We start from the raw sequence: 17786 nt of genomic DNA on the forward strand, positions 1-17786 counted from the left end.
GGGAGGCGCAGCCTTGGCCCTTCCTCCAAGGAAGGGTGCGGCTAGGAGGAGTCCCTCCTCCCCAAGGCACCTCGGAGGTGCCTTCCCCCTTTAGGACTCTTCCTTTCCTTATCCTTTGGCGCATGGGCCTCTTGGGGCTGGTGCCCTTGGCCCATATAGGCCAAGGTGCACACCCCTACAGCCCATGTGGCCCCCCGGGGCAGGTGGCCCCACCCGGTGGACCCCCGGGACCCTTCCGGTGGTCCCGGTACAATACCAGTGACCCCAAAACTTGTCCGGTGACCAAAACAGGACTTCCCATATATAAATCTTTACCTCCGGACCATTCCGGAACTCCTCGTGACGTCCGGGATCTCATCCGGGACTCCGAACAACATTCGGTAACCACATACAAGCTTCCTTTATAACCCTAGCATCATCGAACCTTAAGTGTGTAGACCCTACGGGTTCGGGAGACATGCAGACATGACCGAGACATTCTCCGGTCAATAACCAACAGTGGGATCTGGATACCCATGTTGGCTCCCACATGTTCCACGATGATCTCATCGGATGAACCACGATGTCAAGGACTTAATCAATCACGTATACAATTCCCTTTGTCTAGCGGTACGATACTTGCCTGAGATTCGATCGTCGGTATCCCGATACCTTGTTCAATCTCGTTACCGGCAAGTCTCTTTACTCGTTCCTTAACACATCATCCCATGATCAACTCCTTGGTCACATTGTTCACATTATGATGATGTCCTACCGAGTGGGCCCAGAGATACCTCTTCGTTTTACACGGAGTGACAAATCTCAGTCTCGATTCGTGCCAACCCAACAGACACTTTCGGAGATACCCGTAGTGCACCTTTATAGTCACCCAGTTACATTGTGACGTTTGGCACACCCAAAGCACTCCTACGGTATCCGGGAGTTGCACAATCTCATGGTCTAAGGAAATGATACTTGACATTAGAAAAGCTTTAGCATACGAACTACACGATCTAGTGCTATGCTTAGGATTGGGTCTTGTCCATCACATCATTCTCCTAATGATGTGATCCCGTTATCAACGACATCCAATGTCCATGGTCAGGAAACCGTAACCATCTATTGATCAACGAGCTAGTCAACTAGAGGCTTACTAGGGACATGGTGTTGTCTATGTATCCACACATGTATCTGAGTTTCCTATCAATACAATTCTAGCATGGATAATAAACGATTATCATGAACAAGGAAATCTAATAATAATCAATTTATTATTGCCTCTAGGGCATATTTCCAACAAAAGGTGCTCTACAGGTGTCTCTGGTGGTACTTGTTGAGTTGGCATAGATCGAGATTAGGATTTGTCACTCCAATTGTCGGAGAGGTATCTCTGGGCCCTCTCAGTAATGCACATCACTATAAGCCTTGCAAGCAATGTGACTAATGAGTTAGTTGCGGGATGATGCATTACGGAACGAGTAAAGAGACTTGCCGGTAACAAGATTGAGCTAGGTATTAAGATACCGACGATCAAATCTCGGGCAAGTAACATACCGATGACAAAGGGAACAACGTATGTTGTTATGCGGTTTGACCAATAAAGATCTTCGTAGAATATGTAGAAACCAATATGAGCATCCAGGTTCCGCTATTGGTTATTGACCGGAGACATGTCTCGGTCATGTCTACATAGTTCTCGAACCCGTAGGGTCCGCACGCTTAAAGTTCTGTGACGATCGGTATTATGAGTTTTTGTGTTTTGATATACCGAAGGTAGTTCGGAGTTCCGGATATGATCACGGACATGACGGGGAGTCTTGAAATGGTCGAGACGTAAAGATCGATATATTGGACGACTATGTTCGGACACGAAGTGTTTCGGGAGGTTTCGGACATATACCGGTGTTGGGGAACGTAGTAATTTCAAAAATTTCCTACGCACACGCAAGATCATGGTGATGCATAGCAACGAGAGGGGAGAGTGTGATCTACGTACCCTTGAAGACTGACAGCGGAAGCGTTATGACAACACGGTTGATGTAGTCGTATGTCTTCACGGCCCGACCGATCAAGCACCGAAACTACGGCACCTCCGAGTTTTAGCACACGTTCAGCTCGATGACGATCCCCGGACTCCGATCCAGCAAAGTGTCGGGGAAGAGTTCCGTCAGCACGATGGCGTGGTGACGATCTTGATGTTCTACCGTCGCAGGGCTTCGCCTAAGCACTACTACAATATTATCGAGGATTATGGTGGAAGGGGGCACCGCACACGGCTAAGAAAACGATCACGTGGATCAACTTGTGTGTCTAGGGGTGCCCCCTCCCCCCGTATATAAAGGAGCAAGGGGAGGAGGCCGGCCGGCCCTATGGCGCGCCAAGGAGGAGGAGTCCTCCTCCTAGTAGGAGTAGGACTCCCCTCTTTCCTACTCCTACTAGGAGGGGGAAAGGAAGGGGTGAGAGAAAAGGAAAGGGGGGCGTCGCCCCCCTCTCCTAGTCCAATTCGGACTAGGGGGAGGAGGCGCGCGGCCCACCCTGGCTGCTCCTCTCTCTCTCCACTAAGGCCCATATGGCCCATTTTTCTCCCGGGGAGGGGGGGGGGTTCCGGTAACCCTCCGGCACTCCGGTTTTCTCCGAAATCACCCGGAACACTTCCGGTGTCCGAATATAGCCGTCCAATATATCAATCTTTATGTCTCGACCATTTCGAGACTCCTCGTCATGTCTGTGATCACATCCGGGACTCCGAACTAGCTTCGGTACATCAAAACTCATAAACTCATAATATAACTATCATCGAAACCTTAAGCGTGCGGACCCTACGGGTTCGAGAACAATGTAGACATGACCGAGACATGTCTCCGGTCAATAACCAATAGCGGAACCTGGATGCTCATATTGGCTCCCACATATTCTACGAAGATCTTTATCGGTCAGACCGCATAACAACATACGTTGTTCCCTTTGTCATCGGTATGTTACTTGCCCGAGATTCGATCATCGGTATCTCAATACCTAGTTCAATCTCATTACCGGCAAGTCTCTTTACTCGTTTCATAATACATCATCTCGTAACTAACTCATTAGTTGCAATGCTTGCAAGGCTTATGTGATGTGCATTACCGAGAGGGCCCAAAGATACCTCTCCGACAATCGGAGTGACAAATCCTAATCTCGAAATACGCCAACCCAACATTTACCTTTGGAGACACCTGTAGAGCTCCTTTATAATCACCCAGTTACGTTGTGACGTTTGGTAGCACACAAAGTGTTCCTCCGGCAAACGGGAGTTGCATAATCTCATAGTTATAGGAACATGTATAAGTCATGAAGAAAGCAATAGCAACATACTAAATGATCGGGTGCTAAGCTAATGGAATGGGTCATGTCAATCACATCATTATCCTAATAATGTGATCCCGTTAATCAAATGACAACACATGTCTACGGTTAGGAAACATAACCATCTTTGATTAACAAGCTAGTCAAGTAGAGGCATACTAGTGACGTTTTAGTTTGTCTATGTATTCACACAAGTATTATGTTCCCGGATAAGACAATTCTAGCATGAATAATAAACATTTATCATGATATAATGAAATAAAATAATAACATTATTATTGCCTCTAGGGCATATTTCCTTCAACCGGAGTACCGGGGGATTACCGGAACCCCCGGGGAGTATAATGGGCCTATTGGGCCTTGGTGGACAAGAGGAGGGGCGCCCAGGGCAGGCCGCGCGCCCCCTCCCCCTCTAGTCCGAATTGGACAAGGAGGCGGCGGCGCCCCCCTTTCCTTCCCCTCTCTCTCCTACTTTTCCCTTCTCCTACTCCTACTAGGAAAGGACGAGTCCTACTCCCGGTGGGAGTAGGACTCCGCCTTGGCGTGCCCTCCTCCTGGCCGGCCGCCTCCCCCTAGCTCCTTTATATACGGGGGCAGGGGGCACCCCAAGACACAACAATTGATCATTGATCTCTTAGCAGTGTGCAGTGCCCCCTCCATCATAATCCACCTCGGTCATATCGTAGCAGTGCTTAGGCGAAGCCCTGCGTCGGTAGCATCATCATCACCGTCACCACGCCGTCATGCTGACGAAGCTCTTCCTGGAAGCTCTACTGGATCGTGAGTTCGCGGGACGTCACCGAGCTGAACGTGTGTTGAACGCGGAGGTGCCATACGTTCGGTGATGAGGATCGGTCGATCGTGAAGACGTACGACTACATCAACCGCGTTGTTATAACGCTTTCGCTTACGGTCTACGAGAGTACATAGACGACACTCTCCCCTCTCGTTGCTATGCATCACCATGATCTTGCGTGTGCGTAGGAATTTTTTTTTAAATTACTACTCCCTCCGGTCCTTTTTACTCTGCATATTATAATTCTCTGAAGTCAAACTTCACAAAGTTTGACCGTATTTATATGAAAAAATATCAACATCTACCATGCTAAAGTTAATATAATATGAAACTTTAAGTCATGACACATCTAATGGTATTGATTTCAGATTGTGAATGTTGACATTTTTTCTACAAAGCTGGTCAAACTTTACGATGCTTGACTTCAGTCAAATTTTATATGCGAACTAAAAAGAACCGGAGGGAGTACGTTCCCCAACAGGGAAAACGATTAGGCACCAGCCACACCCTTGGGCGTCCAAGACTAGCTCCGTTCATGATTGTAAGCCCAAAATATAAAACATTAAGCTTGACTTCATGTGTATCTGTTCAATGCAAAGTGTCTTTTTGGTGATAGGCTATCTATCTCTCGGGCGGGTGTTGGCTTTGTCACTTTTGATACATGTGTGTGTGCACGCATGCAAATGGCTACACATCTTGACATGTGGGTGTTTATGTCGCATATAGTGCTCTCATATAGTGTGCACATTGATAAAATAATTCTCCAGAAAGTTTTGATGAAAATAACTCAACATGATGAGATTAAATCTCAATACTCAAGGGGAGTGGGATTTGGAAACAACTACTAAAACAATTGAAACTTTACTAATAATGGAAACAATAAAAAAATAAGGTCAACAAATTTCAAATCAAGGTTAACTACATAACAATAGATAAAATGACATAATAATTGTTAAAAGGAATAATTTGAAGGCAAAACAAATATCTATAAAGACCAAGATGATTACTATCTAGACTCATAGTCCCGAATTTTTCTATCCAAAAGAGTAAAATAATAGAAATTCAAAAGAACTAGAATGGGTATTCATATTTCAAAAATAAGATTTCCTTTTCTTTTCTAAATTTTTCTGTTTTTTTGGACACCCCGATCATGGTTTAGTGTTCTAGCCGAAGAGATCTTTAAAGGGAAAGAGTTTGATAGTTTAACGATGTGTTCTAGCTAACTTTTAGAGTTTGTAGTTGTTAATTAAGGTCATCCAATTTTTTTCACAATTGTAAACTGCAGTTTTTTTTCTAAAGAAAAGCGAGACATGTGAGATAATATCGGAGGGATGGCGTTTCATTTTGTCTCCGGTTATTTGTGTGTAAGGTTTGTTTACCTAGGAGCACTTGCATGCTTTTGAGCTTATCTAGAAAACCACGCAGGAGGACGATATCAAATTTCCTACGGAAGAAAAAATGATGGTGTTAAACACTCGATTTTTTACCTTCAGTGGGTGGTAAATGTGAAATAATGAGTAGCCACTCCCTTGGGCGTACTAAGAGATGCTAATTGGTATATTTGTTTTTCAGTTGTGTATAATATAGAAATGTGTGCTTGGTGGAATGTGTCTCAAAAATTCAAGAAAAAAAATTCATATTCTCATAATTGTGTTTTAGTGATATGTGCAAAGTAATTGTATTAAACAACTATTAATCACCCATATTAGTTATATACTTAATTGTATTAAATAACTCACTTTTCGCTGGTACTAACAAGGTGTATTTTTTATTGGGAATGTTTGTTTTTGCTACTCTATGTTTTGACCATTTTGCTTTTGCCACTTTAGCTCTTGACGTTCCATTGTTGCCATTCTCACCTTGTCAGAGTGGCATAAGAAAAATTAATACACCCTCTGAAAAATTGCATTTGCCACACAGAATGACAATTGGGATGTGTTGCTAAAAACCGGGAGTGGCAAATTTGAAATGTCAAAAGCTAAAGTGGAAAAAGTAAAATGGTCAAAAGCTAGAACGGCAAAAATAACTTTATCCTTGAGTTTTTCAGGTCATTTTTTAATAAAATACACACGAAGGATATCTTATATCTAATAATTATGAAGAAAAACACTAACCGATACAGCCGAAAGATAACATGACACAAACCGACCAACAGATAAAGTACACCGAAAAGGCGAAAACCATATTGACCACCTTCTTCCTTTGATTGTATGTTGTCCGCCAGAGTTTGAAAATTGCGCTGAACTAGCGGTACAAGAAAGGGATATCTGCAAACGCCCTTGCTATACCAGGCTTTGAAGATTGCAGTAGCCACTCACCGCTAGAAACACAACCTAAAAATCGCGAAGGAATATTGGTTGGAGCATTGCCCACGTAGAGCGGGCTTGCAATTCTTCACCACCAGCCCAGGGGATGGAGGAAATGGGCTATACTATAGAATAAATTGAAAACAGGTCAAAATCGCCGCAAGAAGAGACAACCAAATGTTTCCCTCGATTGACACACCAACTACCAAGATTTCAAGAAAGCCAAACATCCTCACATGCTCTTCGTCGATGTCAGATCAAACGTTGTAATGTAGGAAGAGACCTTGTCGCAACACAACATCATCACCACCACTACACCAATATCGCTAGGGATCAAAAACCTAAACAAAGAAGGATGTATTAGAACTAAGAAAGCATGTAAGGGACGGTTTTCCTCTCCTCTTGTCATCGATAAGGCCGTCAAACGAGAGAGAGGATGGGGGCTGAGGCAGCAGCGTGGAGGAGGATTTCTTTCTCTCTAGAATACGCATAAACATGCGTGTCATATGTGCATAGAAGAATAGTCAAGATGGCCGATATAGCGCCTTTCGGCAAAGTGTGATCGGTACTGAAAATGGTTCAAACGAGGGGTTTGATTACACATTTCTTGTTGGCACTTGGCTAGTATAATAATAATTATAAGATACATTGGACATATCCTAAAAAAAGATACATTGGACATCACTTTTTTTACAATGGAATTTCAGTCGTGTGAGCATTTTGTGCAAAAAAAAAACCCCTTTCCCCGTGTGCACGCCCTCACGGTCGGACTCGGACGGATAGGCTCGCGCGGCGTGCGGTTCGCGAACCGCGCACGGCGGAGGGCACGAGGCGGCCACCGCTCTCCTCGCCGTCGGACGCCAGTGGCACTAGCGGAGCATCTCCCCACTGTCGCCGCTCCACTCATCGAATCGAATAAAGTACTGCTGCCTCCCAGTTCCAGGCTCCAAAATCCCTCTCCCCCCTCCCTCCCCTCCGATCTGATTCCATTCCCCACCTCCTCCGATGCCATCTCGCCGCCGCTCCTGAGCGCGCCCCGCCCCTCTCCCTCCCTCCCTCGCCGCCGCTCCGGAGCCGAAGGCTAGCCGGAGCCCTAGCCAGGGAGGGCCCCGTCGGCCATGGCGTTCTGGTGGCCGCTGCTGGTGCTCGCCGCCGCCTACGCGCTCTGCCGCGTCCTGCTCTTCCTCATCCCGCCCACCGTCCCCTCCATGGAGGTCGACGCCTCCGATGGTACGCCGCCGCCCTCCCCGACTGTGTTTTGTATGCTGGTGATTGGCCGTGGAGGATTGTCAGGGGGTTTACCAGGGTTTATTAACCGTGTTCGGATTTGGTGCAGTGATGGAGGAGGTCAACCAGAACAAGGAAGACAGCTTCATCTACGTGAGTTATCCCTCTGCATTTCCCTCTCTGTTGATGATTTTGGTGAATGAATGATCCAGTGCACACACCTGAATGCTGTCTCGTCCTACCTAATAAGTTAACCTATGCGATGTGTGTTTTCTTCATCTGTTGCGCTAGGATCAGTGTGTTTTGGTTTGGTGCCAGCCAATTTGATGTAGTGAGGGGGGTGACCCAGCGATTCTGCTACTAGTAGTTTAATACTGAATTTTGCTTGTTCTGGACACTCCGATCATGGTTTGGTGTAACCTGGGGTTGCACATTGTTGCATGGTTTCAAGAATAACGCCACACAGTAATATAACTAATTGGTGTATGTGATTATTTTGCCGTTGGTATGAGACATGTATAGGGTGGTCTAGTGGATTAAGCTGTAGCATGCTGATATGGCTAACTCCGAGTACATAGGGCATCCAGTAGATCTGATGCAGTAATAATGATCCAATGCACAAACGTGAATGCTGGCTCCTCCCACCTAAGTTAATATTGGGATGCGTGTGTTTTGGTGATCTGCTGTGCCTGAAAGCATCTGGCGCATGCGTGCTTGCTGATGGTTTCCTGGAAACTGATTTCAATGTCATTTATGTTGGATAGCTTCATGTCTCCCAAAATTCCAGTTCGCTGTGGTTGTGGTTTTGACAACTAGAAGATGCGGTCAGTAAAGTTTAGCAAAGCCATTGATAACAATTTGGTGGGCAAATAATTTACAAACATAACTGATTTTACTTTGGACATGTAATTAACGTGGTTAGGTCTCACCTTCTCAGGGTCTAAATGGTTCAATGCGGTAAGACAGCAATATCCTCTAAATGAAATGCATATTTTATTTCGAGCCGGGTTTCCCTACTGATATTTTCCCTATTTTCGTAACGGAAAGAAACAGAGTTACAACCAAAAGGGAAAAATAAGAAGTGGGTTCAACATGCTAGGGGAAAACCAACTGTCCACCCTTGATTGGCTAGAATCTGATTTGGTGCCAGTATACGTCTGTAATGGTTCTAGAGAAGCACTACAAATATTTTTCAAGTAGCGGTGATTTGCTTTCAGCTGAAGTACCAAAAGCTCAAAATGACCCATTGTAGCAGCAGGAGCCGCATTTATTTGAACTTTATCATGCTGAGTTTATGCTCTGCTGCAGGTACCAAGGAAGGGGAAAGCTGCTCAGACTGATATGGTTCGATGCTACGAGCCAGCTACTATGAAATACTTGGGATACTTCCCTGCTTTGACTCCTGATGAGGTATGTTGCTGGTTTGCTATTGTTGCATTTTCCGTAAGTACGATGTATGCTACTATATGGTTGGCTGGTCTGATTATCTTTTGCATTATTGACTAGAAATAATGGTTCACCCTTCCTTAGTCATGATTGAAGGGAAGGCAAAGCTTGTTATGTACTGTTTTTGCAATAGTTTGGACCTTCATTAATGTGGCTTTCTATTTCGTATCACTTATTCTTTGACTCATTAGGTCCAGGAGCACGTCGCACAAGCTCGTAAAGCACAAGAGGTATGGGCAAAAAGTAGCTTCAAACAAAGGCGGCAGTTTCTCCGTATCCTTCTGAAGTATATACTTGAACATCAGGATCTGATATGCGAGTAAGGACAAATTGGGAATTCAAAAACAGTCTTATCTTTTGATTGTACCAGATGCCAATGATCTTTTTCCAAATAGTGTCTACCCTTGATGAAGGGTTTACTTAGTCCTGATCAATGGTCTCTCCTTCTGTTTTATTTGCTCACACTTTCCAACATATTGAAGGTCTGAGGGTCCACACTGTTATTTTTGTGTAGGATATCATCTCGGGACACTGGAAAAACTATGGTTGACGCTTCATTAGGCGAGATAATGACCACCTGTGAGAAGATTCATTGGCTTCTGGATGAGGGTGAGAAGTGGTTAAAACCTGAGTACAGGTTAGATTCTTGTAACCAGAAATATCCTAATGTGATGTATACAATAATTTAAGAGCCATGCAATGCCAATGTTTAATGTTGATTTAACCATGTATGTTAAACAAATAGAATCATAAAGAGGAAAAGTTGAGGTAAGTTAAGCACAGTAGGTGTGACTTGTGTTTGACACCTGAACTACACAATGGTTCACTTATGATAGGCCTTTTAATTTTTGCACATGTCACAGTAATATTCTATAAGCTAGAAAGACAGCAAGTGTACACTGCTGCACTGTTGCCGACGGCATTCATTTCATAACACCTAAAATAATGTCTTAACCAATTGTTTTTATGCTGCAGTAGTGAAGTATTGTTTTCTTTTCTTATGGCCTGCATGTATTTTCTTTTAATACTGTTCAGATCTTGTGGGAGATCAATGCTGCACAAAAGTGCAAAAGTTGAATTCCACCCTCTTGGGGTTATTGGTGCAATTGTATCATGGAACTATCCTTTCCATAATGTCTTCAATCCGATGTTGGCTGCAGTATTCTCTGGTAATGCAGCAGTTATAAAGGTAAGTAATCAGATGAATATCATCTATAATTTGATATGAGTAAACGTTCTTGGTTATGATCAAGCAGAACAAAGAGTCTTTCAGTTCCTGTACATTTTTCATTGAGATTCCGTTGTTAGAAAAAATGCTTTAGCTTAGCTTGAAGTCTGGAGCTTATTACTTATGGCAATCTACTGTCTGCTCATAGTACGGTCTTGTTTGTAACCTGGGTATAGCCGTCAGAGCATGGATGCTGATTTACAAGGTTGAAATACCCCAATTCGTCCTGACTACATTGCCTTACAAACCATTGACATGGAAACTCTCACATACTCATAGTCTTAGGTCAACCCTGTTGACTTTTGTTATTCGATGATCTCCATGCGTTGCATTTATTATGTATCAACTTTGAGTCGATTATGGCTACCATTTTGTGTTCCATAAGGTGAAGCTAGTAATTCTCATGAAAATAATGAATTGCATACTTCACAAATTTTGTGCTGATCATGTCATTAACTTTTGTTGTTGTGCCAAGTCAAACATACGGAAACAATCATATGTTCATTTGCTTTTTCTCTGCAAAGTTAATTTTCTTTATACCCTCTGAAATTTTACCTTTTCATTCATTTTCTTGATTTAAGTAACAAATTGCCACAATGTTATCCATTATTCTATTTAATGAAATGCTGATTTACAGGTTTCAGAGCATGCGAGTTGGTCTGGCTGTTTTTATTCTCGTATCATACAAGCAGCTCTGTTAGCTGTTGGTGCCCCAGATAATCTGGTTCACATAGTAACTGGGTATGAATGTAGCTTCTGCATTTTCTTGGTGTTCAGGCTAATTACTGACATGCCCTACCTGCTGGCCTCTTTTTTCTCCCCTCTAGTTTTGCGGAAACGGGTCAAGCTCTTGTATCTTCAGTGGACAAAATAATATTTGTTGGATCACCTGGTGTTGGAAGGATGGTATAACTCGCATCTGAAGTAGTGATTTCTTAATCCCATGCCGCTAATATTATTTATGCCATTATAGATACCATGATCGATGCTGCATGCATACACTTAATTTGCTTATTTTATCTGTTACTTTATTTAATGTGTTGAGTATTGTGCCTATCACAGATTATGCAAAAAGCATCCGAAACATTAATACCTGTAACTCTTGAGCTTGGTGGCAAAGATGCATTTATTGTGTGCGAAGATGTGGATTTACCCAATGTAAGTGTAGCTTTATGTTGTGTATGTCATGCCAGCCTGTTCTCTTCAACAATAGCAACTAACCTATAGCCGTTCCCCATTTGAAGGTTGTTCAAGTTGCTGTGAGAGCTGCACTGCAATCTAGTGGACAAAACTGTGCCGGTGCTGAAAGATTTTATGTCCACAAGGATATCTATCCTACCTTTGTTTCTCGCGTAGTGAAGATAATCAAATCAATATCTGTTGTAAGTTAACAACTGTATTTTGCAGTCAATAGCCAGATGTGCAATTGCAATTTTTATTTCTTTTGAGTTCTGAATTCTATCATAGCTTTGTTTCTCGCGTAGTTAAGATAATCAAATCAATATCTGTTGTAATTTAACAGGTGTATTTTGCAGTCAATAGCCAGATGCGCAAGTGCAAATTAATTGCCCGCCTTTTGAGTTCTGAATTTGAGCACAAGATTCACCTCTGTTGCTATTTTACATTTTCCTGTATTGTAGTTACTCTTGGTATTGTATCACCAAAGAGCTAGCTATGGACAGGGGTGCGTGGAAGCTTGCTATCCATGTGCCCGAGCCATGAGTTGGTTGCGAGATCTTATGGGTTTCACCTCTAGCCTACCCCAACTTGTTTGGGACTAAAGGCTTTGGTATTGTTCCGCTGTCCACATCCAACTTCTACATTCACATTTAACTTTTTACTCTTGGTATTGTTCCGCTGTCCACATCCAACTTCTACATTCACATTTAACTTTTGTTTTCATCATGTTTATTGCTATTTCAGTTCCACCTCACCATATGTTACTCAGTTTAAACATACTCTCTGTTTAACAGTTGACACCAGATAATTTTAACAGTTCATGCTCGTAGTCATCTTTCCTTGTAGTATTTATGTCATGATTTCCGTTCTCATTTTTGATCTTGCTTTTCCTAGGGCCCCCCATTATCTGGCAGATATGATATGGGTGCAATCTGTATGATAGAGCACTCTGAGAGACTTCAGAATCTTGTTAATGATGCTCTTGACAAAGGTGCCGAAATTGCTGGCAGAGGGAGCTTTGGGAATTTGGGTGAAGATGCTGTTGATCAATTCTTCCCCCCAACTGTTCTAGTGAATGTTGATCACACAATGAAAATTATGCAGGAAGAGGTAGGCTGTAGCCAATGTAGGTATGATTTCGTTTTGTGCCAATGTTGTTAGCCTTACCACTGTTACTGCTGATTAACAGGCATTTGGGCCGATTCTACCAATCATGAAATTCTCTTCTGACGAAGAGGTCATCCAACTTGCAAATGACTCTAAATATGGTCTTGGCTGTGCTGTTTTTTCGGGCGACCAGAAGCGTGCCATCAAAATAGCATCTCAACTACACTGTGGTGTTGCAGCAATCAATGACTTTGCTTCAAGTTATATGTGTCAGGTGGGTAACACTATCTAGTTTGTGCTCTCTCTCTTTTGTAATAATAATAATGGTCACACAGCTTAAGATATAAGCATTCTGAAGATATCTTGGAAGTACACATGTATATTGCAGATATAGTAGTACTCCCTCCAATCCATAATAAGTGGCGTGAACTAAAACCACGACACTTATTATGGATCGGAGGGAGTACTATTTTGCACACTTTTATCATAGAACTGCGGGTATAAATTCTTTCTTGTTTCTTTTATGTTAACCACTGCCAGTGCAAGTAGGCTTACATCTCTTTGTCATGCAGTCTTTGCCCTTTGGTGGTGTTAAAGACAGCGGGTTTGGAAGATTCGCTGGCGTGGAAGGCTTGCGGGCCTGCTGCCTTGTAAAGGCAGTCGTAGAAGACAGGTGGTGGCCATATGTGAAAACAATGATCCCCAAGCCCATTCAGGTTTGCTGTTTCCCCACATAATGCCAGGCTGCCATGGTTTGCTTGTTACCATGTTTCTGATAGTCACAAATGACAATTTTGCAGTATCCCGTCTCAGAGAATGGATTTGCATTCCAGCAGCTGCTCGTCGAGACTCTGTATGGCATCAGCGTGTGGGACAGGCTGCAGTCGCTCGTGAATCTGTTAAAGATGATCTCGGAGCAGAAGTCTCCTATAACCAGGAGGAAAAGCCGGTGAGCAGGGACAGAACTGTTCTGTTCAATGTTCTATGGTATCAGTTTCGCTGGTGATGTTCCTGCCGGTGGGACTAGTCTTTTGGCTGTTGTCCCAAGGTGCCAAGCCTGACGGGGATCAGGTTCAGAGCAAGGCAGCATTTACCTGAATGTAAAACGCCCTTTAGTACTAGTGCTTATCCTAGAAAGTGAAGATCGCAGTCGCCGATGTAAATGTTGAATGTGTTTGCTGGGACATTCATCTAGCATAGCACCTCACCTCAGTTTTCCGAATCTCCTGTGCTCTACGTCTGTGGTCGTGAATCTCATAGACCGCTTGTGATGTCGTGTTGATCTGTATACGCCTGCTGCCCATGCCAGCGCTACATGAAGAGGGGTGGATTTGTTGAGGTGCGCACAGGCGCACAGGCGCAGCTGACGTGGCATCCGTGTCAGCAAATGCGCGCCCACTTCTCCCGTCCGAGCACGTGAACACACGCGCGAACTCCAGCAGCGTCCGCGCGTCCGTGTCAACATCGCCGGTCCCTCCGCGGCGAACATCTCTGGGCACCGCCGCACGGGGTTCGCGCCAGCGCTGGGCGCGGCGCCCGGCGACCGGCTCGGGTCGGTCGGTGACTCAGCCTCGAGTGTGTTTCACTTCACCACGAGTAAAGTCTAAAATAAACTCTGAAGTTGTAGACGTCCACATGAATAAACCCCTACCTTTAAATCCCTGAAGTTGATATCCTAATCTTTTTGATCCCGGTCTATTCTGACCCTAGATATGTTTGGCACACTGGGAACGCACAACTTGACCGGGAACTCGCTTTTCTCATGGTTGTGCGGGTCAAGCCATCTTCTTCCTCGCTCCCACCTCTTTCCTCCTGTTCCCTTTCCTCACAGATTCATCTATGTCTATCGGGTAGATGCTCCTGGGAAGGTGGAGGCGAGTTGACGAGCTACAGCCTGCAGGATGCATCGGCGGGGGTAGATGCAGCCGGGGCGAGCCTGCTGCCATATGGTGAGCAAGGAGGCGATGATGGAGATAGCAGCCATGTGCATGACAACCAAGGCAACCGAGGAGCTAGGACGCCAACGAAGAGGAGTTGTTTGCCATCAGGAGGACGAAGGCCGCCGTCAGGGATCACCGGACGAGGCTCGACATCTCCCTCGGCTTCGTTGACGTCGTGTCTCGGTGGGCTTCACAAGGCCTGTTTAGCCATCCGCGGTCCATGACGAGAAGCTCCTGCAGCACGACGAGCTCCTGCCACAAATCACGGAGGTGAGGCGTCAGGGGTGCGCCGCCGCTCCCGAGGCCGATGAATGCGGCCATCGTGGTGGGCGCGCTCGCGTTAGAGCATCGCGGCTGGCGCGTGGCCCTGGAGGCCTGTGTTGAGTCGCAGCAACGGCGGTGCTCTGGGATGGGTCTCAAGCTACGTCAAAGACCCCATCTCGCTGCAGCGCCGCTATCCCTGCTCCTGACGCCGCACTGGCTTGAGCATCTCGCCATGGCCGCCTCCCGCTGCAGCTCAGTGGGCGTGGTCTGTGTGCACGCGCGGCAAGGGGGACGATGACCACAACCACCTAGCTTCTCTGTATTCACGACAATGTCGACGAGCACCGACTGAGGATCAAAGTTCCGCCGGAAGACACGCACGTACAGGGATAGCTTGATGTATTCCTGAACTAGTACACGAGCCTGGTTTGGTTGATTAGATGATCTCTTCTCGATACACGCACGCAAGACGCTGGACACGGCTGGATTGCAACAGGCCTTGTGATGCACGATATTTTTCTTGTCTTTTCATAATAATCAAGGTGTAGTTCGTGGTTAATCTTGACAGTGCCAACAATCTGTCGATGGACACTGGCACTGCGGCCGTGCTCGCCGTTGAGGAGTTACATATGACAGGTGGGTCCATATTGTAAGTGACAGTAGAAATCAATCCCGGTTGGGATCGTGCCTTCCTATTGCAACAAACCAGATTTTACTCATACATGGTTTAGATTGACCGGGACTGTAAATACAGGGTACCAACTTCAGGGATTTGGAGGTGAGGGTTTGTTCGCGTCGGCATCTACAACCTTGGGGTTTATTTCAGACTTTACCCCTTCACCACGGATGGATGGGTACCGCATCCGCACCGCATCTACATATTCATCACGAATTTTGTGAGAGCAGCTAGCAAACCTGCTGCGACCCTTCGTCAGAATCTATGGAGAAAACCAATGCTGAGCCAACTTATTCTTAATGTTGATGCTGCGTTCTCAGAAGAGGATAATACGGGTGCTTGCGGGGGCAATTAATGGATAGCAGCGGTATATTTGTGGGCGCGGCAATGGCTAAACTCGAGCACGTGGCAGATGTAGTGTCAGCGGAAGCAGCCGTACTTATGGAGGGACGACTCAAACTAGCCAGTACTATTGGTGCCAACTCTATCCTGGTACAGATGGACAATTTAGTCACTGTAGAAGCAATTCAACAAAATACTGGCCATTCAACGATCGCTGCTCCTATTCTTAACGTCTTCCGAACACTTCTTCGTGACTTCGGAAAGGTCTTATTAGAGCATTGTAACCGTGAATCTAATATGGTAGATCATTCGCTAGCTTATAACTGACGTGTTGATCCACCAAACTTGTGGTTGGACGCACCTTCCAATTTTATTTCCAGACTTCTAGCGACCGATGTAAGCGTTTTTTAAATTAATAAAGCTAGCCATAAAGGCCTTTGCTTAAAAAAATACATCTTCACCTTGATTACTCCGAACAGTGAACCCACTTGCCATTCAGATGTGCTTGTAGGGTGTGTGGCTTGAACTAGTTCATGGTTCTTGGCTGATCGATTCGCCACTGTTTTGATGCATGTGCCATTGCACATCTTAAGAGTCTCGTCCTTACTATATTTTCTATCTCAACATACCGCATTCACAAAAGAGAAAAAACATGCAACTATCCACATCAGCAGCCCCATTACTCTTGACATGCAGGCTTCCACGTCACTGCACCATGTCAGCAATTTTCTTAAATCTTTTAGTTTACGGGGATATGTTAATGATTAATTTAATCCTAATAATCAATGATTAAGTTGGTTGTTTAAGTCGGTTGTAGTCATCGACATTGTAACTAACTGCCTTGTAATGATGGTATAAATACCCGTCTTCAATCAATAAGGAACATTATTCATTCCATTCACTTTCATTTCTAAACACGTTATCAACCCGCCTTTTCCAAATAGCAATCAGGCCAAGCAGAGAAGGAAAGAGATCGACATCTGCGTCCATGGCCATCGGCCTGGCGCATGGCCGTGGCGGGGGCGCTCTCCGACACCAAGGTCTACGACCACGCAGAGCCGAGCAACGGCGGTTTGGCCAGCCAGTGGGTACCGCATCAGCGCGTCCTCAGGCACGTACGTAAACTTTACTCCTCAAATCCATAATTGATTATGCAATACACAAAAGCTATGTAAATACTCCCTTCGGTCTTAAATATAAGTCTTTTTAGACATTTCAAATGGATTACAACATACGGATGTATGTAGACATATTTTAGAGTGTAGATTCACTGCTTTTGATTCGTATGTAGTCATTTGTTGGAATCTTTAAAAAGACTTATATTTAGAAACGGAGGAAGTACATGCTATGTAGATAAACCTAGCCTGCTCTTCGTCAACGATGTGGAGGCCATTCGTGCCGGCAATGCCAGACGGGCCTGCATCTTGGTGCATTGGATGGCCGCCTCCTGCACCTCCGACTCCTCGTCGCCGGACAGCTCGGCGAAGATCTCGTCTAGCTCCACATCCACCGGGCAAAGGAAGCGGCGGTTAGCCTTCACCTCCGCCGCCGACTAGATGGAGTCGAGGATGGCTTGCTGCTTTGCCGCCCCCTCCGCTTGGGCCACCTCGAACCCCGCCAGTGCGTTGGCCATGACGAAGCCCGCAGCCGAAGGCGCCGGATCCGCCCCACCTGCATCTATTCCGCTTCCTTTAGCTCAGCGCCCTTCATGGTTGTGTCCTGCTTCTGGTCCTCTTCCTCCTCCAACTCCAGGCCCTCCATGGTTGTGTCCTGCTCCTGCTGCTCCTCCTCCTCCTCCTCTGACTATGCGCCCTCCATTGTTGCGTCATGCTCCTCCTCCTCCTCTGGCTCCGGCGAGTCTAGAGTTAGGCCGACTTCAATCTGAGGTTCGCGCCTAGTCCGGATCTGCTCAAGGAGCTCCAACCGCCGCCCGTCATGATCCTTTGTTGGACCA

At 45.3% G+C, this 17786-nt stretch overlaps 1 protein-coding gene across 1 annotated transcript; it reads left to right on the plus strand.

Annotated features, from left to right (window-relative positions):
* The first annotated feature begins 7201 nt into the window (after window positions 1–7201).
* LOC123187405 (aldehyde dehydrogenase 22A1) lies at window positions 7202–13832 on the plus strand. Its single transcript, XM_044599265.1, has 14 exons — window positions 7202–7653; window positions 7760–7803; window positions 8959–9060; window positions 9288–9415; window positions 9611–9733; window positions 10132–10285; window positions 10962–11065; window positions 11152–11230; window positions 11387–11482; window positions 11569–11706; window positions 12398–12613; window positions 12693–12884; window positions 13183–13326; window positions 13411–13832. Exons 1-14 carry the CDS (start codon window positions 7542–7544, stop codon window positions 13561–13563), a joined length of 1785 nt encoding a protein of 594 aa, XP_044455200.1. The 5' UTR covers window positions 7202–7541; the 3' UTR covers window positions 13564–13832.
* The last annotated feature ends 3954 nt before the right edge of the window (window positions 13833–17786 follow it).

Source organism: Triticum aestivum, chromosome 2A (genome assembly GCF_018294505.1).
Source record: "Triticum aestivum cultivar Chinese Spring chromosome 2A, IWGSC CS RefSeq v2.1, whole genome shotgun sequence".
Lineage (NCBI taxonomy): Eukaryota > Viridiplantae > Streptophyta > Magnoliopsida > Poales > Poaceae > Triticum > Triticum aestivum.